This window comes from Saccopteryx leptura, chromosome 11, assembly GCF_036850995.1.
Source record: "Saccopteryx leptura isolate mSacLep1 chromosome 11, mSacLep1_pri_phased_curated, whole genome shotgun sequence".
Classification (NCBI taxonomy): domain Eukaryota; kingdom Metazoa; phylum Chordata; class Mammalia; order Chiroptera; family Emballonuridae; genus Saccopteryx; species Saccopteryx leptura.
The window spans coordinates 55,940,441-55,962,772 of NC_089513.1; the positions used below are offsets into that span (position 1 = coordinate 55,940,441).

General features: G+C 42.9%; 1 protein-coding gene across 4 annotated transcripts in view; it reads left to right on the plus strand.

The window, feature by feature from the left end:
- Positions 1-22,332, plus strand: part of PTPRM (protein tyrosine phosphatase receptor type M) — an 893,280-nt gene that overhangs the window by 752,936 nt on the left and 118,012 nt on the right. For all 4 annotated transcript variants that reach the window (XM_066353181.1, XM_066353183.1, XM_066353180.1 and 1 more), the window contains one exon: positions 14,599-14,686. In XM_066353181.1, coding sequence (XP_066209278.1) covers positions 14,599-14,686 — 88 coding nt within the window. The remainder of the gene's footprint in view (positions 1-14,598; positions 14,687-22,332) is intronic.

Consider the following 22,332-nt stretch of genomic DNA (forward strand, 5'->3'; position numbering starts at 1 on the left):
TTCAGTGTAGGCTTACCAGCTTGAATGTGGGGTCATAGACATGAACCCATGGTCCCGACTTGAGCCCAAAGTCACTGGCTTGAGCAAGGGGTCACTAGCTCAGCTGGAGCCCCCCACCCCACCCCCAGTAAAGGCATATATGAAAAAGAAATCATGAACAACTTAGGCACTGCAACTATGAGTTAATGCTTCTCATCTCTCTCCCTTCCTGTCTTTCTCTCTCTCTCTCTCACTCAAAATAAAAAATAAAATCAAACTGGAAAATTTTTTTAAAAAATAAATAAAATTCATTTGACACTTACCGGTTACCAACATAAAGATGTCATAACTCATTGAGATAATGATGATTATAAGGTAATAATAATCACAAGGTTAACCTATATTTATAAATATGCTGGAATCGCTTATGACAAATAAGTATTCATGTCTCTTAAGAAAAGATATCAATGTAATCAATGTTATAGGTAAATAACATATATGGTAGCATATCAGTATTTAGCATTTGTATTTAGTATATTTAGAATATTATTTAGAATCTATATTTGGAGTAATACTTAGAACAAAGCAAGTATGCTGCCCTTATCCTGTGTTATTATTAATGTCATCTGTTATTAATATTATCTGTTCTTATTAATACACTGAACTGATAGCTTATTGTAATTTCACAAAAAGAATTCTTATGTAATCACAATCTTTTGAGTCAAAGATTTTTCCTTATTATACTTCTTGGCAAAAGTTCATATCTCCTTTCAGGAATTTCTTTTGCTGAAACAACAGTCTCAGGGGACTGTGTGAAAGTTCATTCTGTTTTATGATGGAGATGGTAATATAGGTCCTGTGAGGGCATTAGATCTTCGCTGTTTGCATTTCAAAACTGACCCTGAAGTTTACTTTAATTTACTTTCCACTCTCTTGCCTGGTCTAAAATGTTTTAAGGCAGTTCTTCTAATAGCATAAAGCATCTTATTTTAGTTTAGTCCCAAACCTTGTAATACTAAATAAAATATTGAACCATGTGCCCTCAAGGTTTTAATCTAATATCTGGTTCCTTGGATCAGGGCCAACTCTTCATTTTTTTTAAAGCATCAGCAGATTCTAAATACAACTTTTGGTCACTTCCTCTTAGCAGCTGACCTTAGTTCACTTGAACTAATTGTTACCCTTTCATCAGATTGTGATTGTAAGAAAACAACAAAAACTGTACTGTAGAACATTAGAGGAATTTTTAAAATTCTTAATACAATGCACCCCATAAATATGCCTTTTTATTATTATCTCTCAATCATTACAGCAGTTTATTTAAAACTAGATACAATTGTATAATTTTTCTTTTTCCTTTTTTTTTTGCATTTTTCTGAAACTGGAAACGGGGAGGCAGTCAGACAGACTCCTGCATGCGCCCGACCAGGATCCACCCGGCATGCCCACCAGGGGGCGACGCTCTGCCCATCTGGGGCGTTGTGTCCAGAGCCATCCTAGCGTCTGAGGCAGAGGCCACAGAGCCATCCCCAGTGCCCCGGCCATCTTTGCTCCAATGGAGCCTTGGCTGTGGGAGGGGAGGAGAGAGACAGAGAGGAAGGAGAGGGGGAGGGGTGGAGAAGCAGATGGGCGCTTCTCCTGTGTGCCCTGGCCGGGAATCGAACCAGGGACTCCTGCACTCCAGTCCAACGCTCTACCACTGAGCCAACTGGCCAGGGCCATTTGTATAATTTTTAAAAACATTTTTAACTAGGCCTCTAAAAGTCAAATACATTCATGATATAAGAATATTTTGATTTGAAATTGTCACCAATTTATTCACTCAGAGAGCTCCTCCCGCGTGACAGGTAGCAGCTCAGTACAGAGGAGCCCAGCAGCTCGGCCCCGCCCCATGGGCTCTCTCTGGGAGGTGACAGGCATCCCTGCACTAGCACCATGTGCGTCTCCCCAGCGGTCCCGCAGGCTACAGACATCATATTGATAACACGACAGCAGTATGGCACTTAATATGGACAAGTTCCTTATGTGTTCCTCTCACTGACATTTATTGCTTTTAATACTGAAGGCAATGCTATCAAGTGCTTTAAATTATTATGGTGCTTCTATTGCATACATTTTTTAAAAATTAAGTGGCTGACCTGTGGCCACACACTTGGAAATCAGTCAGAGTTGAGATTTAAACCCAAGTCTTCTGGTCCTAAAGACCCCTGTGCTCTTCTATGCGCTGTCTTGTGAGCCAAGGTTGGTGACACATTCAGAGTTCTCCCCAGGTGTGCTAGGCAAGCAGCTGATGATGTACAGAGTGATTTTTAGAAGGCCCACTCTCAAGCAGTAGACAGTACGGAATTACAGGGCGAGGTGACTGCCTGTGCCGTTAGTTCTTGCTACCTTTGCTTCATCAGGGAGGCCTGGAGTGGCTCTGGATGTCCTTGCGTCTCCCTCACCCAGTGAAGAAGAGCCCAGGCTCCATGCAGCCGAGCAGCAGGGCCAGGCTGGGCTCACACCACCGTTTTGTTTAGTTTTTATTTACATTTTCTATTATCTTTCCCTGTGGCAAATGTTTTAGCTTTCCACTTAACTATAATGATATGAAATGTCATTTCCAAATAAGTGTATTTAAATATATAGTAGTTTAATTTAAACCCTTTGATCAATTAGAAGGAAATGGTGAGGAGCGTGGGCACTGGTGAAGGTGGCACACTAACATTGGAGGAGAACTTGTGTGTTGCTGCTGACACCTCATCATTGTCACTTGTCTCAGGAATTGTTGTTTCATCTTCTCCTTCACCTACTTACAGCTTCCCAGTCTGAAAGTAAGGTGATCGTGGTTTACAGGGAGCACGTTCAGATGAATAAGGCATTTCACCCAAGAACTGTAGTAAGATGATTTTAACCAATAATGTTTGCCTGTTTTGAGAGATGAAATTATATCGTTCTCTTAGGACTCCCCACAGAGGCTGTGAGTGGCTATCTCTCTGGAGGGGTGATCAGCATCTCTTAGAAATTTTCGTCATGCCTGGTGCAGGCTCATGGCTTTGAGTTTGTTCAGAATTTCCTCCTCATGTCCCTAGACAGTGGTCTTTAGGACCAGAAGACTTGGGTTTGAATCTCAACTCTGACTGATTTCCAAGTGTGTGGCCACAGGTCAGTCACTTAATTTTTTAAAAATTTATAAATAGAAGCACTATAATAATTTAAAGCACTTGATAGAATTGCCTTCAGTATAAACACCAATATGGCTAAGACCAAGATTTTCCTCACGAGAAGTAGTCTATGGACCTCCAAAGTGATGGTGTCCAAGGTCTTCAACAGGAACTGTTTGGCTAGACATCAGTCAATACAGGAGAGCAGCTGCAAATCTAATTTAATCGTGGGTCCTAATTTTTAATAAAAATGTTTGCTTTTAAGAGTACAAACTGAACTTTCTGACACAGAAAATTGAGACATTATTCTCTCCTCTGTTTGAAAAGGCATTTCTAACCTTGACTTTTGACTTTCTAAAATAATTCTAAATTTTTATTTTTGACTGCCATGACTTAGTACTGTAGAAAAAGCCTGGAAATTATGAGGGGCTTTATAAATTAATCGATGTCAAAAGAGAGTTATAAATCTCTCATTAAAATTCCTTTTTCTGCTCCACTTATTCATTTCCAAGTCTGTCAGGTCTAAGGAAACATCCTTGGATTTTTTAGTCACATTTGACTTATGTGATTTCTGAGGTGAGGATATTTTTAAAACTCACAGCTCTCCAAGAAATACCTTGGAAAGGATGTTTGATTTTTTTTTAAGAGATAGGCAAGAACAAAACAACAATACCCCACTTCTAAATACTTTGTGGAACCAGTGGAGGAAAATATAGAGCCATAGAGGAAAAATTTTAAAAGGATTATCGTCAGGGAAACAGGAACCAACAATGGCAACAAAGTCAATAGGATTTGTCATCATCAAAGTCTTTAATGTTAGAGCAAGAGTGGTAAGTGCTTGTCCGATTAGCACAATTAGCAGGTACTGTGTGCTGGGTGTGTCGCCCATGCTGAGTCCCCCAGCCCTCTGACAGCCGTGTTGTCAGCAGAGAGACTTGCTAGGTTTTCATACAGGAAAGTGGCAGGTGCCCAGGTGTGTTTTTCAAAGCTCAGTCAGGGAGAAGGGTTTAAAGGGGAGGGCAGGGAAGCCACCAGGTAGAAGAAGGCTACTGTAATGATGATAAGTAGGAACTCAACCTTTCTGGCTGCTCTCGGAAGGAAGGGAGCAGCTGCATTGCTGCAAAGCCATCCATTTGTTCTCTAGATGTTTTAGGGAAGCCTTTTCCCCCAGAGTGACTCCTGCTCATCTCTAAAGATCTGGGCACTTTTAGTAGAAGCTCACTGACAAATCACTCTTCCAAAGCAGGTGCACAAGTGCAGGAAATTACAGTTTTTGAGTGGTATTAACATCTCAAATCCTGGCAACATCTGCATCTGAGGGAAATGAAAATTGCTGTCTTGATGAAATGTGGGTGGCAATCCTGGAGAGAGAGCTCAAACCCAGAGTGGTTTACAGAAAGTACAAAGCAATTGAATCAGTTATTTTCACCTGCCTTTTAAACAGAACAGACCTCTTTTGGATACCACATGTGACAATCTGCTCATTGACAACACTATTTTGACACCCATCCAATTACTGTGGCCTTGTAGTCATGGTAATGCAATGATACAGGGCAGGTCGAAGTTCCAGAATATTTACAGAATTGGTTAATCACATAATGTATACCATGATTATGAGATAGGCAATGCCCAACCTCAAAAGGTAAACTTCGACCACATTTTATATAATGAATATCAATCCTGCCATAAACCCCTTGTGGCCCAGCCCCTCGCGACCCGTCTTCATTGCACCATAAGCAGCAGAATCTCTATCAGGACTGTCCAGAAAAAATGAGTCTGCAACTGTAGCCTTCGAATTTCAAACTCAGGAATAGCCTTCTCATGATGGACCCTTGAAATCCCCCATCAGGAGCAAGTGCCAGGGAGCCTGGGATTCCCCAAAACTCTCAGTTCCTCTGCACCATCAGGGGGTGAGAATTTTACCATGTGTAGGAAGACAGAGGTGTCAGCCCTGGGGAGGCATCCTAAACACAAGGAGGCTGGGTGCTGCTGGAACTGGGGGTCTTCCTCGTTAAGCTCTCTTCTGGGGAACAAAGGGAAGAGAAGGGCAGGCCAGGAAAGGGTTGACTATCCCTGAATAGCTGCTCTGCTTGACCAGAACTCATCCCACTTATATCAAAAGAGCCCCCTTTTTAAAGCTGCCTTACTGTTCATCAGTTTCAGTAACTCAGCAGAACATTGTCCTTGTTCAAGGAAAGTTCAGTGAGCACTGGAGTTCCACGGTGACCATCTTCATCACTTGTTCCCCTACTACTCAGTTGAGCATTTTTTTTCTCTTTGGCCATTTGATCAGTGGTTTGCAGATGTTCTCTGCTTTGATGCACTTGAGGGATATGTCGCATCATTAGCAGGAGCTTACTACTGCAGTAAATCTGCAGGTAGCAAAAAGGGAGCTTGGAGATTGGACAAATTTAAAGAAAAACAGGTGAACTGAGGGTCCCTGCTGGGTGCACATGGCTTCACATCCCCAGGGAAATCACTGTGCAAACAGGAATCAAACAGGCTGATCCTATAAAACATGGAAATCAGAAATGCTTGGTGGTTTATGACCCATGGCAAGGGTGACTCAGAAAGCTGTGTGCACAGTGCAGTACAGTGGACACAAAGCCACGTGCTCTCAGCTGGCTTTGTGGCCAGGTTTGAAGAGCACCAAGTTCAGAATCAGATGGCCTCAGTCCTGGGTCCCAGTTCTGCTTACAGTCTGCATGATCTCAGGCAAGCCACTTCATGCCTTTGATTCTAAATTTCCTTATCTATGTAATAGCAATAAAAAGGGTTACTTAACCTGACCAGGAGGTGGCACAGTGGATAGAGTATAGGCCTGGGATGCTGAAGACCCAGGTTCAAAACCCTGAGGTCACCAACTTGAGCATGGGAGCATAGACATGACGCCATAGTTGGTGGCTTGAGCCCAGAGGTCGCTGGCTTGAGCAAGGGGTCACTGGCTCAGCTGGATCCCCCACCCCCCAGGTCAAGGAACGTATAAGAAAGCAACCAGTGAACAACTAAGGTGCCACAGCTATGAGTTGATGCTTCTCATCTCTTTCCCTTCCTGTCTGTCTGTATCTCTCTAAAAAAAAGTATAATAAAATAAGGTTTACTTGATAGATCTTCAAAAACCCCATATATTACTCAATAGAAAGAATATGATGTTGCTGTGAAAAGTCATTCATTCTGAGTAATATTCAACAGAATAAAAAAACATGTTCTAAAGTTCAGCCAAATGTCAAGGGGAGAATTTTTCTGAGCATGAAAACATCGTATAATTTTTTAGGCTGCAAACCTCAGTTCAGTCATCAAAAGAGAAAGAGACGCAGGTAAGGGAAGACAATGTGACAACCATCGCCAAGGGCATTACCCAGCTGGATCTTGCAAAACAGAAAAATTCTGCAAGATGTAAAATTGGATTAAGGCAAATAAAACATGGCCACTGGAAGGGCTGAGATGGATTAGCAACTTTTTTAAAATATCAGAATGTTAACATTTAGATCTCAGTTTCCTTAGAAATAGCACATTTTGTATGTCTTGAATCTTGTTTCCAACCAGGCTCCACCCACTTCTTTCTCCTTCAAAGCATCACGCGCTTCCCTTTAGGTGCTTCTTTCCCGGGACATCGGGTAATTTCCAGGACTGGTGGCCGCAGCTGCCGCTGGACCTGAGCTTCTGGGGCCACTTTCCCATTGGCACTCCATCCTGTCACCCATCTGCACATTGTAGGTGTCTTCAGTTATTTTAGTACGATAGCAATAAATAGTTTATAAAGATCTAACAAAACACAGCAGTTGGAAGAATGAGAAGTGATAGACGAGCAGAAAACAAAGCCAGTCGAGAGACTTTGCAGATCCCAGTGAATGAAGAGTTCATCTTCATTCTTCCAAGGTGAAGATTTTAAAATTCATTTTACGAGCACGGTTTTAGTCATATGAGAAAGGGAGGGAAAATTCCATCGTAGAGGCTTCTGAAAAAGCTTGACCCCGCACTGCCTGAAAACACACAGCGCATTATGTACAGCCTTGACCTGCATCCTTGTCCTCCCGGCAGCTTTTCTGTTAAATAGAATTTCTTCCTCCTTTTTTAATATCTGGGAGCGGTGGCATTTTTAACAGACTCCATCGTTTTTGGAGTAATGTTCTCTTGAGGTGGGCAACTGAGAGGTATAATTATGTGCTGTGGAAAATGACGACGGTGGTACGAGGCGGGGAGGAGGAGGTTATTGAATCACAAAAACGCATTTCCTATTCAGAAGACACGGCAGGGCAGCGGGATGTTTGGATCCCTCCGCCCCGTGGGGAGGGCGGCTTCCCGAAGTGGAGCGGTGGTTGGTATTCACTGGAGCTCGCCGGGCCTCATTTTTCCTGTCTCAGAGTCTTATTACTCTTCCGGAGCTGTTCCCAGGTCCACCGCCTTTGCACAGTGTGTATGAGCGAAGGTAGTCAGAGGAAACACTTTAATTACATTTTAAGTAGAATCAAACCATAAGTATATTGATGAAAATTCTAGCAGAAGGTACAGTGAGACCATTAACTCAAATCCCCAAAATGCAGGAAATGTTCCTTTTAATAATAAAAAGTCCACGATTGTTGTGTTAAATTGTATCTGTATATTATTAAAAATCTCCCCTAAGCACTAAATATTGCCTAAATGTGCATATTTTGTTTCAAGTTCCTTCCATAGTAAGTGTCCGGGGAGCACTGGCCACCGCGCTCTGCCTGCCAAGCTGTCCCCGTGGCTGCTCCGAGGGGCGTCGCCAGTGCTGCAGGGTGGTGCCCTGTGCTCCCCTCAGACACCCTGCTCTCGCTCAGCGGGTCTCTTTTCTGAACTCATGCCTGTGCGCTGGTTGGATTTGATTTTAGTGAACCTGCTCAGACTTTGGTCAAGCAAAAACTGAGAAATTAAGGAGGAGTTAGAGGTTGTACTTAAACTTGAACATAAAAGTGTGTTTCAGGCCTAGAGAAATACAAGGCGTATATAAGCCGAGGGTCCCCAGTGGCCGGCACCCGCCGCGGACACGTGCGTGGGGTCCAGTCCGTCCCCGGATTGCTTCGGGAGAGTTCTCTCTCTGCCTGCACTGGGAGGGTTCAGCCCTGCCGGGCCCGCTTCCCACGGACACGAGAGCACCCTCTTCCAGCGCCACACTTACGTGGCAGTCAACTCATGGCCCAAGAAAACGGCTTCAGAGTAGAATTCTTCAACGTGCATAGGAACACATATAACTTTTGGTTTTCCTGGACATAAAAATAACAGCTAAAGAACCTTTTGTTTTTACTCAAAGAAATAGTGCATAGGATAAAATGATATAAACATGTGTTGATTTGCTTAGTTTATTAAAAGATATTTAAAAGTGAAAAAGGATATGAAATAGGATATAGTGGGATGATTTTTTTTAGCAGAATTACCTAATTTTCCCCAGGCATTTTTTTTTCTTGTGTGTTTATTAGTGACTATGTGTTTATCTCATGATCTACCAAAGAAGGGGGGGGGGGAGGTAGTCACAGGGGAGTGAGCGGAGATTCAGTCTCTTTAGTCTCAGGAGAACGAGGAGGGGAGGACTGGCCTGTGCTGCCACTGGGCACACCCCGGGGCCTGGCCTCCCTGCGCCCAGACCGGAGGCGGCAGTCTGTCCAGCTCGCTACCTGCGGCCTGCCTGATGGTTATTCTTGCTTAGAATTCCAGAACCAGGGAAGCAGCCAGGGGCTCATGCAGAAGACCCTGTGTGATATCACAGCTTCTCTGTGGGCCCCGTGGTTCTAGAGCTACAGGTAAAGTTTAATTTTCTAACTGGAAATGTATACAGTTTTGTGTTAAGCCTAATCCGGAGGGACCCGAAACATTGAAGACACGAACAAAGTCCGTCGATTACACACCAAAGCTTTATTGTCTAGCTTGGCCAAGCAGTGGCTCCTCTAATAATGGTCTGAGGGAGTACACGCTGGCCCTTTGTTCTACCTAGTTTTTATAGTTTTGTAAGTGGGAAGTACAGAAGCAAAAATTGTAATTAGGAGCCCCTTACTACTATTGGTTATAGTCATATGTCCTTTAACATGATAGGACCATGTTCAATTTGCAAGCCATACATTATTTTGGAGAAAACAAAAGTCAACACAATGGTAGGAAGATGTCTCTTTACATATTAAAAGGCATTACCATATTATCTAGTGTTCATCTGCTATCTCTCTGTCCAGAGTCACACGTGTTAACTACACGCATTTACACAGGAGAGGTAGTTTCGGTGGGGACAAATGCCCGCAAATGGCTCATTGCTATAAGAAAAGGTTTATTTTGGCTTTTCTCTCCCTGTACCTGGCTAGCCATTCACCCCTTTCCCCACAGGCGTGGTGGAATGTCTGGGAATCCATGTTTTCCTCCCCTTTGCATTTACAATACAATGCCAAGGGCCATCCTGGTTATGCCAATCACACAGTACAGAGACTATTTCTCACAATTTCTCTGCACACCTTAACCCAAATTAATAAAATGTTCTTCAAGCCTCTTAAAATATTAATATTAATTCTGTAGTTTTTGGTACCTTACAACACCTGCGCGTGAAGTGGCTCAGTGGCTCCTCATCTGTACAATTTTGGGCATAAGAGGGAATCTAAAGTCTAAGGTAAATATTTTCTCAGTTTCAAAATGTGCTAATGGAAATCCATACATTTAAAACTGAGTCCATCTTAGAAATACAGTGTGTGTATATATATATATATATATTTTTTTTTTTAAATCTCCATCATATCAAAAGGAAACAAAAGCCAACTTATCCAATTTAGAAGTCTATGTTTCCTTTTTCTGGGCTCCCATAGGCATATTACTTATTTTACGGGCCAAAGGTAAAGACACATGGTCTTGATCATGCACATTTATTTTTGGGGAGATTGGCTATGTAATCAGAAGCAGAACTGGACCAGAAAATGGAAGACCGTCAGCATGTCGCAGGGAGTCAGGAGACCATGCAGGGCTCAGTTAGCTGATTGTTTTCTTGGAGCAGCTCTTTCTGTTTGTCTTGCTTTTGTTTAAGGGAGGAAAAAAAGTACATTTTGTCACTTCAAGTGCTTCCCATAGTTCCCGGATGGGCCGCTGGGAGGTGCGTGGCAAGGACCAAGGACCGCCGTCTGCTGGCTCTCCTGCCGCTGTTTCCCTGTAATGATCTCATTATCTAATGAGACAAGACATCTCCTTATTTTGTAAAAGTAATCAGCATTTAAACAAGTTTACTTGACATCTTTTACATTCTTTTGTTGTAAGACTTCATTTAGAAACAAGGAGCTATGATCAAGGCGTGGAAAGCGATTGTGAGCCGTGTGCATTCAGGAAGATTTAGCCTGACCAGGTGGTGGCACAGTGGATAGACCGTCGGACTGGGAGGCAGAGGACCCAGCAAGCGAGGCTCATCAGCTTGAGCCCAAGGTCTCATTCATCCCACTTGAGCAAGGGGTCACTTGGTCTGCTGAAGCCCCCCGGTCAAAGCACATAGAAGAATGCAATCAATAAGAAACTAAAGTGCTGCAATGAAGAATTGATGCTTCTCATCTCTCTCCCTTCCTGTCTGTCCCCTATCTGTCCCTCTCTCTGTCTCTCTCTCTGTCTCTGTCACACACACGCAAAAAGGTTTAACACTGGTTTCCCCTCACAGTCTTTGTCAGGGTAGGGGTGGTGCAGAAGGATCAGTGAATTAAAGAGTCAGAAAATATTGAGATCTGGCCCAGGTTGGCTTGGTATGTGCTGGTGGTGGTTGGTGTGCATCTCATGCCGCTCATTAAAGCCAGGAGGCGGTTCCTCTGGACCTTACTATGCATGAGAATTAGTCGAGTCACTTGATCTATTCATTCTGCAAGCACAGGTGATGCTCACCCTAATTGTGCTGGAGACAGACAGCACTTGGGCCCCACCCTTAGGAAAACATGCCGGGAATACATGTAGCGCCCGAATGTAAGGGGATTCGTTATCATTTCATTGTTGATTTGTGCCTGTTTCTGGGTCATCAATCAGTTAAATGAAAACAATCAAATTAAAATAACAATTTTTCAAAATCAGGGCTATTAGCAGTCCTGTGATTCCCACAGATACTAAGGAAATGAGGCTGTGATATGAGCACAGCCCTCCACAGGAGAACGTCTGTGTGTCAGGTAGGGAGGGACTCGTGTGGCTGCTGTGGCTTTGCCTCAGGTGACCCAGGAGCACTTCCTGTTACAAGTCGAGCAATTGCCTCTTCCCCTAATTTATCATTGACCCCTTTCTCCCGAGACACACACACTGTGATACTGTTCACTAGTGGCCATGGACCTGTTGAAAGATGTCAAGATCTCTAAGTCATAGACCTTCCTCATCTTTCTACAAAAAAAAAAAAAAAAAAAAAAAAAAAAAAAAAAAATTAGATGGATGGAAAAGACTGAGGGAAATGAAATTGGTAATTATATCACAACAAACTCAAAGTAAAATTAAATTGTTATAAGGGAAGTCAAATAGTTATTACTCAACTGTTAGTCATTCAGAAGTAACAAAGAAACTATTCAGAAAAAGAGTATGACTTTGAAATCCCTGAAGCTATTTTTAAATGCATATTTTATAGCAACATAGGAGTTACATGTCTGAATAAATCCTCTGATGATATAATAGTCTTGTTCTAGAGTGAATTAACTAGTGCTTTAATGCTAGTATTTCTAGTTACTTAATTTGTTAATAACCTGAAAACCGTTTTACTTGTATTTGTCCCATATTATACAGTATTTTACCCTTTAGTTAACAATGAATCCTGTGTATCTATTAATATAGTTATAGGTACATAGTATGTAGGATCCTGATCTGCCCCCCAATTTTTTCTAAATGATAAATATAATGTAAACACTTATTCAAATAGGTGTCAATGATGATCATGACTAAGGTCCCTTAAATTAAGATAGGCAGTTTAAAACTCTAACTCTCCTGTTTGTTTGTTAGGTTTTTGCTCTTGCCTATTATAAAAATGCTGTTTTGTTGTGTGGAAGTGCTGGTTCTAGTGGGGCAGTGCTCTTGTCCAGCCAGTCTCTAATGAGGACTGAGCTACACGGTGACAGCAGTATTATACAGCAGCTCATGGAAAAGGTGTGGACTTTACAAACTGTGGCAGAATGAAATCTGTCCACTGTGCATGAACAGGTTTTCCTAGCATTCAAACCCCTCAGGCACTTAAGCCACCAGCAGTGAATGAGGGCTCTTTTCTCTCCACAGCCTCTCCAACACTTATTACCTGTCTTGTTGATAATAGCCACTCTAACAGGTGTGAGGTGGTATCTCATTGTAGTTTTGATTTGAATTTCTCTAATAGCTAGCAAAGAGGAGCATCTTTTCATATATCTGTTGGCCATTTGTACGTCTTCTTAAGAGAAGTATCTGTTCAGGTCTTCTCATTTTTCAATTGGATTGTTTGCTTGTTTGTTGCTGAGCTTTGTGTGTCCTCTGTATATTTTGGATATTAACCCCTTATTGGAGCTGTTGTTTGCAAATATCATCTCCCGTTTAGTTGGCTGCCTATTTGTTTTGTTGTCAGTTTCTTTTGCTGTGCAGAAGCTTTTTATTTTTATTTATTTATTTATTTATTTTTATTTTTCTGAAGCTGGAAACGGGGAGAGACAGTCAGACAGACTCCCGCATGCGCCCGACCGGAATTCACCCGGCACGCCCACCAGGGGTGATGCTCTGCCCACCAGGGACGACACTCTGCCCACCAGGGGGCGATGCTCTGCCCCTCTGGGCATCACTCTGTTGCGACCAGAGCCACTCTAGCACCTGGGGCAGAGGCCAAGGAGCCATCCCCAGCGCCCGGGCCATCTCTGCTCCAATGGAGCCTCAGCTGTGGGAGGGGAAGAGAGAGACAGAGAGGAAGGAGAGGGGGAGGGGTGGAGAAGCAGATGGGTGCTTCTCCTGTGTGCCCGGTAATCGAACCCGGGACTTCTGCACGCCAGGCCGACACTCTACCACTGAGCCAACCGGCCAGGGCCACAGAAGCTTTTTAGTTTGATATAGTCCCATTCATTTATTTTTGCCTTTACTTCCCTTGCCTTTGGGATCACATTTATAAATTATTCTCTATGGCCAAGGTCCATAAGTTTAATGCCTATGTTTATTGTTTATTTCTGTGTAATTTATTGTTTCAGATCTTATATTTAGGTTTTTTATCCAATTTGAATTGATTTTTGTGCAGGGGGACAAGCTGTAGTCAAGTTCTCATTCTTCTGCATGTGGCTTTCCAGTTTTCCCAGCACCATTTATTGAAGAGGCTTTCTTTTCTCCATGGTGTGTGTTTTGGGTTCCTTTGCTGAAGATTATTTGTCCGTATATATTTATATATGTGTGGTTTTATTTCTTGGCTAGAGAGAGCTTCAGTTCTAAACAGAGTATTTGGAAGCCAGCTGGGCGTGTTTGAGGGTGTGAGGTTCCAGCCCTGGGGCATTTCAGATGCTGCTCATTCGTCTGCTCTTTGTGTCTTCTTCCTTCTCTTCTCTTCCTCCCCAGTTGGTGCCAAGAGGTATGAGAGTAGCTATGGCAAAGATGAGAAATCGGTCTTACTGAATGCTTCTTGCTACTTTCCTTCTTCTCATGAACTCCTTATGTAGTTGACCAACCTATATAAGGTAAATGGAGTGTAGACTAAAGTGGAAATAAAAGTCCCTGGTTTTTCTTTCACTTGTCAACTGACTACAGAGGACATTTTTATTATAACTTGAACAAGGGAAATAAAACAAACATTAAGATTAAAAATGCTGGTCATAATAATGACAAATCCTTAAATAAATGGACATTAAGCCCCATTGAAAATGAAAACTCTAGCAGAATTTATTAAAGAATTTTAGCCTACTCTTAGCTTACCTAATTTCATAGTTTTTACCGAAAATAACCTTATTTCAGTTAACAATCGGAAAGGAAAATGATATTTTTATATCTCTTAAAAAATATTGAAAAAGATTGTATCATTCAGAAATTGAGGAGAATGTTCAATTTGTGTGTATTAAATATAAACATAGGCTAAGGATGAACACATAAGCATTTTTAATGGACTATACCAGTAAGTTTTAGGATCACTCTTCAGCCCCCATTTGTGTTTGTAACATTTAGCTAAAAGAAAACAAAAAGCTACATGAAATAGTTAAGATATAAAATACTTTAATAGTCACTTCTCTCATTCCTGACGGAGTACGCGCTTTTCCTTCCTGACCTTTGTACATTTTTAAGACCCTCCTTCGTCATTAAGATCCTGTGTTTAGACCTGTGGTGGCGCAGTGGATAAAGTGTCGAGCTGGAAACACTGAGGTCGCCAGTTTGAAACCCTGGGCTTGCCTGGTCAAGGCACATATGGGAGTTGATGCTTCCTGCTCCTCCTTTCTGTCTGTCTGTCTGTCTCTCTCTCTCTAAAATGAATAAATAAAAAATATTAAAAAAAAAAAAAAGAGCCTGTGTTTATGGCGCCAAATTGTAATTCTTAGTGTCACTTTTTCTGTTGCAGAGCTTCTTTGAAGGGCAGTCTGCGCCGTGGGACTCTGCTAAGAAAGATGAGAACAGAATGAAGAATAGATACGGGAATATCATCGCGTGTAAGTACTGGCCGTGTAACTGCACCGGGTGTCACTGTCTTCCCCGTCTGCTGAGATTGACCACCAGCCTCCTGCAGCGAGAATTTACAGTGCAATTACTGCCTTCCCCCTGCCGGAGAAGCTGCTGTCATGTTCGTATTAAAGAAAGGAAAAACTGCCTAAATGCCCCCACTGCATCAATGGGGTCTTGCTATGGGGCTGGTTTTACTTTTAGATTTAAGGTTTAGGTAACGCAGGCAATGTGAAAATGCTGAGAAAAACAAATGCATTTTAGGAGTAAACGTAACAGTCCTAATGTTACCCAGCTGCTGTGTGGGAATGAATAGAAATAATGACACGCAGCAGCCTTACTGCAAAAGCTCGGAGGTCTGCCCAAACATTAACTCATTAATCCTCTGGACACTTGGGCTAGGCAGGTCAGTAATGGCCCCATTTTAAGGACAGGAAACTGAAACTCCGAAGTTAAATGATAGTCCCCATATCACAACACTCATTAGCAAAAGAGCTAGGATTATAGCTCAGAAATTCCCAGTTCCTGTGGAGCTGAATGTTACCAATCCATAATTCCTTGGACGGTTTTTAAATTGAGCCCAACCTCATTAATGTTCTGTAACGAGGCAGAGACACGTGGTAGATTGATGAGCCTCCTTCTCCCTGGGCTGAAGCCATCCATCCCCTGCATTAAACTGCTCTAAGTCACAAGTCCACACTAAATACTCGCAAAGCACTAACAGTATACTATTTCTAAATATACATAAATTAAAACAAAAAAAAAATGCAGGAATAGACCCAGAGAGCATCTATCTCATCATGCCTTAATACTTACCAAAGGACTAACTTGAAAGGTTTGGATAATCCAGGGGAGCGATATATTAGCTTTATTGATTATGAAAGTGCAGTTAAATTTTATTTGCCTGAGTTAGTATTTCTTATTAGGACTGTAGAAGTTCTACAGCAGCACAGCCCAGTAGAATTTTCTGTGCTTGTGGAAATGGCCAGTGTCTGGTTTTGTCATTCAGTGTGGTAGCTGCTCACCAGGTGAGCACTGAAATGTGGCTGGTCAACCGAGGAGCTCAGTTTTGGTTTTTATTTTTAATTAACCTTTTTTTTTTTTTTAAAGCTTTGGATGTCAGGATGGTTTTATTTTATTTATTTATTTTTTAATTTTTATTTTATTTATTCATTTTTAAAGAGGAGAGAGAGACAGAGAGGGAGAGAGAGGAGAGAGAGACAGAGAGAGAGAAGGGGGAGGAGCTGGAAGCATCAACTCCCATATGTGCCTTGACCAGGCAAGCCCAGGGTTTCGAACCAGCGACCTCAGCATTTCCAGGTCGACACTTTATCCACTGCGCCACCACAGGTCAGGCCTAATTAACCTTTTTTATTTTTAGGTAATTGCAGAGCTACATGTAGTTGTAAACATACAGAGATAATATATACATTTTACCCACTTTCCCCCCAGTGGTAACATCATATAAAACTATAGTATATAGTAAAAAAGCAGATAGTTTATAACTGGGGTATTAACATTGCTACAATTATGACAGTGTATTTCCATCACCACAAGAACCCCTAATATTGCTCTTCTATAGACACCCATACTTTTCCCTACTTAACCCCTTATGAAGAAACCATTCATCACTGCTCCATTTCTGTAGTTTTCATCATTTCAAGCATGCTATATAAATTATGTATCATTCTGGAATTGGCCACTTTTCACTCAGCAAAATCCTCTAGAAATTCATCCAGGGTGTTGCTCATATGAATAGTTCATTCCTTTTTATCATAGAGTAACATTCCTGGTATCACTGTACCATCGCTTATTTATTTATTTTTATTAAGGTATAGTTGACATACAATTTTATATGAGTTTCGGGTGTACAATATAGTGATTCAGCATTCTATTCCTTACTGATAATTCTTGTAACCATCTGTCACTGTACAGTTATTCCGATCCTACTGACGATCTTCCCTGTCTGTACATTACACCCCCATGACGTACTGATTTTATAACTGGAAGTTCGTAGCTCTTATTCCCCTTTTCCTCTCTCCTGCAGCCCCCCTCTCCCATCTGGCGGCCACCATTTTGTTCTCTATGAGTCTGCCTCTGTTTTGTTTTGTTGTTGTTGTTGTTTAGGTTTTTGTTTGGTTTTTAGATTTCACATATAAGTGAAATCGTGTATCTTTCATTCTGTCTCTTATGTCACTTAACACAATGCCCTCTAGGTCCATCCATCTTGTTGCAAATGGCATCATTTCTTTTCATGGCTGAGTAATAGTCCATTGTGGATATAAGTATATATATCACCTTCTTTATCTATCTGTCTGTGATGGCACCTATGTTGCTTTCATATCTTGGCTATTGTGAATAATGTTGTAATGAATGTAGGAATGCATATATCTTTCCAAATTGTTGTTTTCATTTTTTTTTATTTTTCAGATAGACACCCAGCATGAAATTCCTGGGTCATATAATAAACTTATTTTTAGTTTTTCTAGGTAGGAACTGAGCTTAAGGTTGTAATTAATTTTAATTATTTTGAATTTTAATAGTATATGAAATTAGTGGCTCTGAAATTAGACAGTGAAATCTGCAGTGGATCAGTGGATTTTAATTTTAGAAAGGAGAGAGCAGGGTTTACATATAATATGAGCTGTCATGATTGACATGAGCAATCCCTGTTTTCCCTTTGGCCACTCAAAAAGCCAAACCACTGTTTGTTTATATTTTGAATCATTTTATTTTTATTTTTTGACAGACATAAAGAGTCAGAGAGAGGGACAGATAGATGGGGACAGACAGGGTCAGACAGGAAGGGAGAGAGATGAGAAGTGTCAGTTCTTCATTGTGGTACCTTAGTTGGTCATTGATTTCTTTCTCATATGTGCCTTGACCGAGTGACCCCTTGCTCAAGCCAGCGACCTCTGGACTCGAGCCAGCGACCATGGGGTCATGTCTATGATTCCACACTCAAGCCAGCAGCCCCATGCTCAGGTTGGTGAGCCTGTGCTCAAGCCGGTGACCTCAGGGTTTTGAACCTGGCTCCTCTGCATCCCAGTCCAGCGCTCTATCCACTGTGCCAACGCCTGGTCAGGCCCAAACCACTGTTTTGCATGTGACAGCACCAGCCTCGAGTGTCTTATTTGTTCAATTACTGAGTGCTTCATTTGGTCATGTGAGAGTCCTTTTTAGATAGAAGATACTTCCCTTAGATGTAAGGCTTAAATGCCCCTCCGGGAATTCACTCAACACCAAGGAGCACTAGACACTGGCCCACACTGAGGAGTCCAAGGTGTTGTAAATGCTGTGTCCCTGCCCCCAAGACAGAATGACCAGGCAATAAGAGCACTGTGGCTCTAGTTCGGTGTCACCCCACAGCGCTGTGCTGGAACTCTGTACAGTGCTACCAAGGCTCAGAGAAGGACAGTGTCATCTCTTGCCAGAGAGTGGTCATGGGAAGAATTAGGTGACCAGTATAGATCATTCCTAGTTCTTGAATATTCCCTGGGAACCTACTGAAGGTTTGCACTGTGAAAGAATCCAGATTTGTTGTAATGGCTTAGAGAGGATACTTCCCAGGAGTTCTTCAACTCTATGACAAACTCTAAAACAGCGGTTCTCAAACTGTGGGTCGCGACCCCAGCGGGGTAGCCTAAAGCCATCGGAAAATACATAATGCATATCAGGTGTTTACATTCTGAATCATAACTGTAGCAAAATTACCGTTATGAAGTAGCCACCAAAATTATTTTTTGGTCTGGGGTCACCACAACATGAGGAACTGTATTGCGGGGTCAGGGCATTAGAAAGGTTGAGAACCACTGCTCTAGAAGGATTCACGGAGGTGAAATGGTGAATTTACAGCAGAGCCCCGGGCCCTCCCTCACCCACCGAGAGGAAGGGGACGCGGATGAGCCTCTGTCCTGAGGCTGCTGTATCTCAGATGTGGGCCTCATGCTGAGCCTACGGCAGTGTCAGTGGGGGGTGATTTAGGTGTGCTCAGAGAACCAAGTGTCCTTGTGCCACACAACTTCGAGTCTGCTCCTTCCCGAGGCATAGTTTAATGTCTGCACTTGGTAGACACTTGAGAAATACTTTTGAATGATTAATGAAAACAATAATAAAAGCTAGCATTTGCTGAACATTTATTACATGCTAGATACCATTCTAAGCACTTTATACATATTAAATAACTCATTGGCTCCCTATAACAATACCATGAAAGGGATATTGTTGTATCTATTTTACAGACAAGAAAATTGAGGCATAAAGAAGATAAAAGGGTTATATAGTTAAAATATGAAGGCAGGGTTTCAACCCAAGAGCAGCTTTTATAACCACGAAACGTTGGTCCCCACCAGCTTGCCAGCATGCCTGAAGGGTTACCATTGTAGGCATTACCACTGTAGGCTCATAAGCCAGTGTCAGTAATAGGAGGCAATGTAAGGAGACTTCAGCCCTTCCCTTCCCGCCTTCCCCCAGCTCACCCCAAGTAAATACACGAACTTAAGTAAAAACTGTGTGCTCACTGTTGAAAGGTAGCTTCAGGCTAAGTCTTCTAGCTCCAGACTGGCCCCCAGAGCCCCCGTACAGAACCCTGTACAGAAATTTCAGTGCTTCTTTGATGCCTGTTGTCTGAGAAAGATATTGAGGTCAGCATAGAATTTAGGTAATAATTGTTCACCTGTTATCACTCACTGTCACCTAGCTCAGAATGGGCAGTGACAGGAACAAGATGGCAGAAGGCACCGAATAACAGGCCGGCGGGCCTGGGAAAGGCAGCAGCAGCCTGTCGGTCCGCCGCTGGAGGGCACTGGCCGGCCGGTCAGGACACTGGGTGGGACGGGGCGTCCGATGAAAGACTGCAGAGCCCAACCTACCACCCAGCGTTACTGCGATTAATATTGTCCTTTTTTTTATTAAGACATTTAAAAACCACAAATGCTGTACAAATGTAAACTATTTTCATTCTACTCACTGCTGTCCTCATTTTCAAGTGGAGGCACGGAGAGACAGAGTAACTTGCCTGCGATCACATGGATAGGTCGTTGTCCTTCTGTGACTTAAGAAATGATTTTCCAGTGGAATTATTCAGAAAAGTTTGTTTCCATGGACTCAGGAGGGGCATCGCTCTCCAGGCAGAACGGGTGCCTCCTTCCTATGGAGAGAGTCTGTACAGACTCTCTGTAAAGTCCGGTTCAGCCTCCCGACGGCCTGCCCCTGTTCTTGGCCCAGACCACTGGACAGGGTGTGCAGCTGTCGTCCATAGAAGTGTCAAATCCCATTCTTCTTCCTTATTTCTCCTCACGCCCAGACCAAGGGTGTGTGGTTAAATAGACCCAATAATTCATCTCTTCATTCCACAAATATTTATTGATCACTTGCTATTAACCAGACACTGTGCTAGGCACCATGACAGAAAGATGATTCAACACAATTGGGTGCTGTGCTCCCAGCACTGCAGCCCGTGCAGGGTGGCAGACTCCTTCTGTAAAGGGCCAGGACAGACATACAGTGTGTCCATAAAGTCATGGTGCAATTTTGACCGGTCACAGGAAAGCAACAAAAGATGCTTTATAGAAAAGATAGATATGTGAAATCTGCACCAAATAAAAGGAAAGCCCTCCCAGTTTCTGTAGGATGATGTGGCAGCATGTGTGCATGCGCAGATGATGATGTAACACTGTATACAGCGGAGCAGCCCACGGCCATGCCAGTCGAGATATGGACGGTACAGAGGAAAGTTCAGTGTGTTCTGTGGCTCGCTAAATTCGAATCCGTGACCAAAGTGCAATGTGAATATCAGCGCATTTATAACGAAGCGCCACCACATAGGAATAACATTACTGGGTGGGATAAGCAGTTGAAGGAAACCGGCAGTTTGGTGGAGAAACCCCGTTCTGGTAGGCCATCAGTCAGTGACGAGTCTGTAGAAGCTATACGGGATAGCTACCTAAGGAGCCCTAAAAAATCTGTGCATGAGCCCACATCGAACTGCACTGAATAGGTATGAAACTGGGAGAGTTCTCCTTTTATTTGGTGCAGATTCCACATTTCTATCATCTTTTATTGCTTTCCTGTGACCGGTCAAAAGTGCACCATGACTTTACGGACACACTGTATTTTAGGCACTGCAGACCTGCCATTCTCAGCACAGCTGCTGAAAGCAGCAATCAACAATGCATAAATGAATGGGCTGGCTGAATTCCACTAAAACTTTATTTTCAAATCAGGCGATGGGCTGGAGTGGGCTCACAGGTGGAGAACAGATCCCGCCAGGAGAGCCCGTCCTTTCTACCATTGAGGGTACATTTATATCACCACAGATACCTTCCTCTCGCCACACCCACACTTAGGACCGGCTACGTCATCAGCCCATGTGTGTATGTATGTCATCAGTGGATGTGCTGTGGTCTGTGTGTCCAGAAGAATGTTGTCAGAGACAGAAAGGGTTTAAATCTGCCTTCCACCCACACAAATTTACACTCTTTGGACAGACCAGACTAGGAGGCACCTGAGATCCTAGGAGAGGGACAGTGACCAGGGGGCTGTCTCATGAGCAAAGACCTTTGGGCACAGTAAAAGAACAGAGAATTCGGAATCAGAAGATACTGTATGGAGTTTTTGCCCTACCACAGACTAGCCAAGTGACTAGGGTAGTCATAAACCTACTGAGCGTCACAGCCTCCTAAGAACACCACGTGTTATGGAACAGAGCTGAAATGTCACGTAAGACCACACGGATTACTGTTACTTGGACAATGAAATCCCCTTCTTTCTTCTTTATTACTCCTGCATTACTCTTTACCCTTCTTCAGCTTAGCAGACTCAGTAGGTCACTTAAAATAGAAAAGAAATGAAGGAAGGAAAGAAGGGAGGGAGGGAGGGAGGGAGGGAGGGAGGGAAAAGGCATTTGGAAGTGTCAGGTTCCAAACTGGAGGTAATTGCAGGCTCCCTAGTTGTCAGCAAGACTGCACGCGACCCAGCCTCTGGTGTTGGGACTCTCGGCTCCAGTTCTGGGGCGTTTATCTGGCTGCAGCCTTTATTCCTGATCTTGGGGCGGCTTTTCTAGCTCTCACCTGCTCTCCACCCTACCCGTCCTGGCCTGGTCAGTGTTTCTTCCTCAGGTCACATTGTTTCTGTGCCTCTCTGGAGACGATGACGTGAACAGGAGCCGTTTCTAAGGAGAGAGAGACTTTCCTGCCCCGCCTCTGCCCAGGCCACTCATCGGACCTCTCAACCTCTGTGGGTCCCGGCCTCTCCCTGTGCGCACATGCACTTTCTCCTTTTCCATGGATTTTTAAAATAAAAATTGTATATACTTAAAGTGCATAACGTGATGGTTTAACATACATATGCATAGTGAAATGATTGCTACAGTCAAGCTCATTAATATATCTTCTCCACACATAGTTGCAATGTGTGTGTGTGTGTGTGTGGTGTGAGCAGCTGAAATCGACTCTCTTAGCATATTCCCAGGTTCAGTACCGTATTATTAACTGTAGTCATCAGGCTGCACATCGGCGCTCTAAAATTATTCCCCCCACAAACTGTAGCTTTGTACCCTTTGCCCCATTTCCCTGCCCCAGCCCCTGGTAACCACTCTTCCATTCTCTGTCTCTGTATGCTTAATCTTTTTAGATTC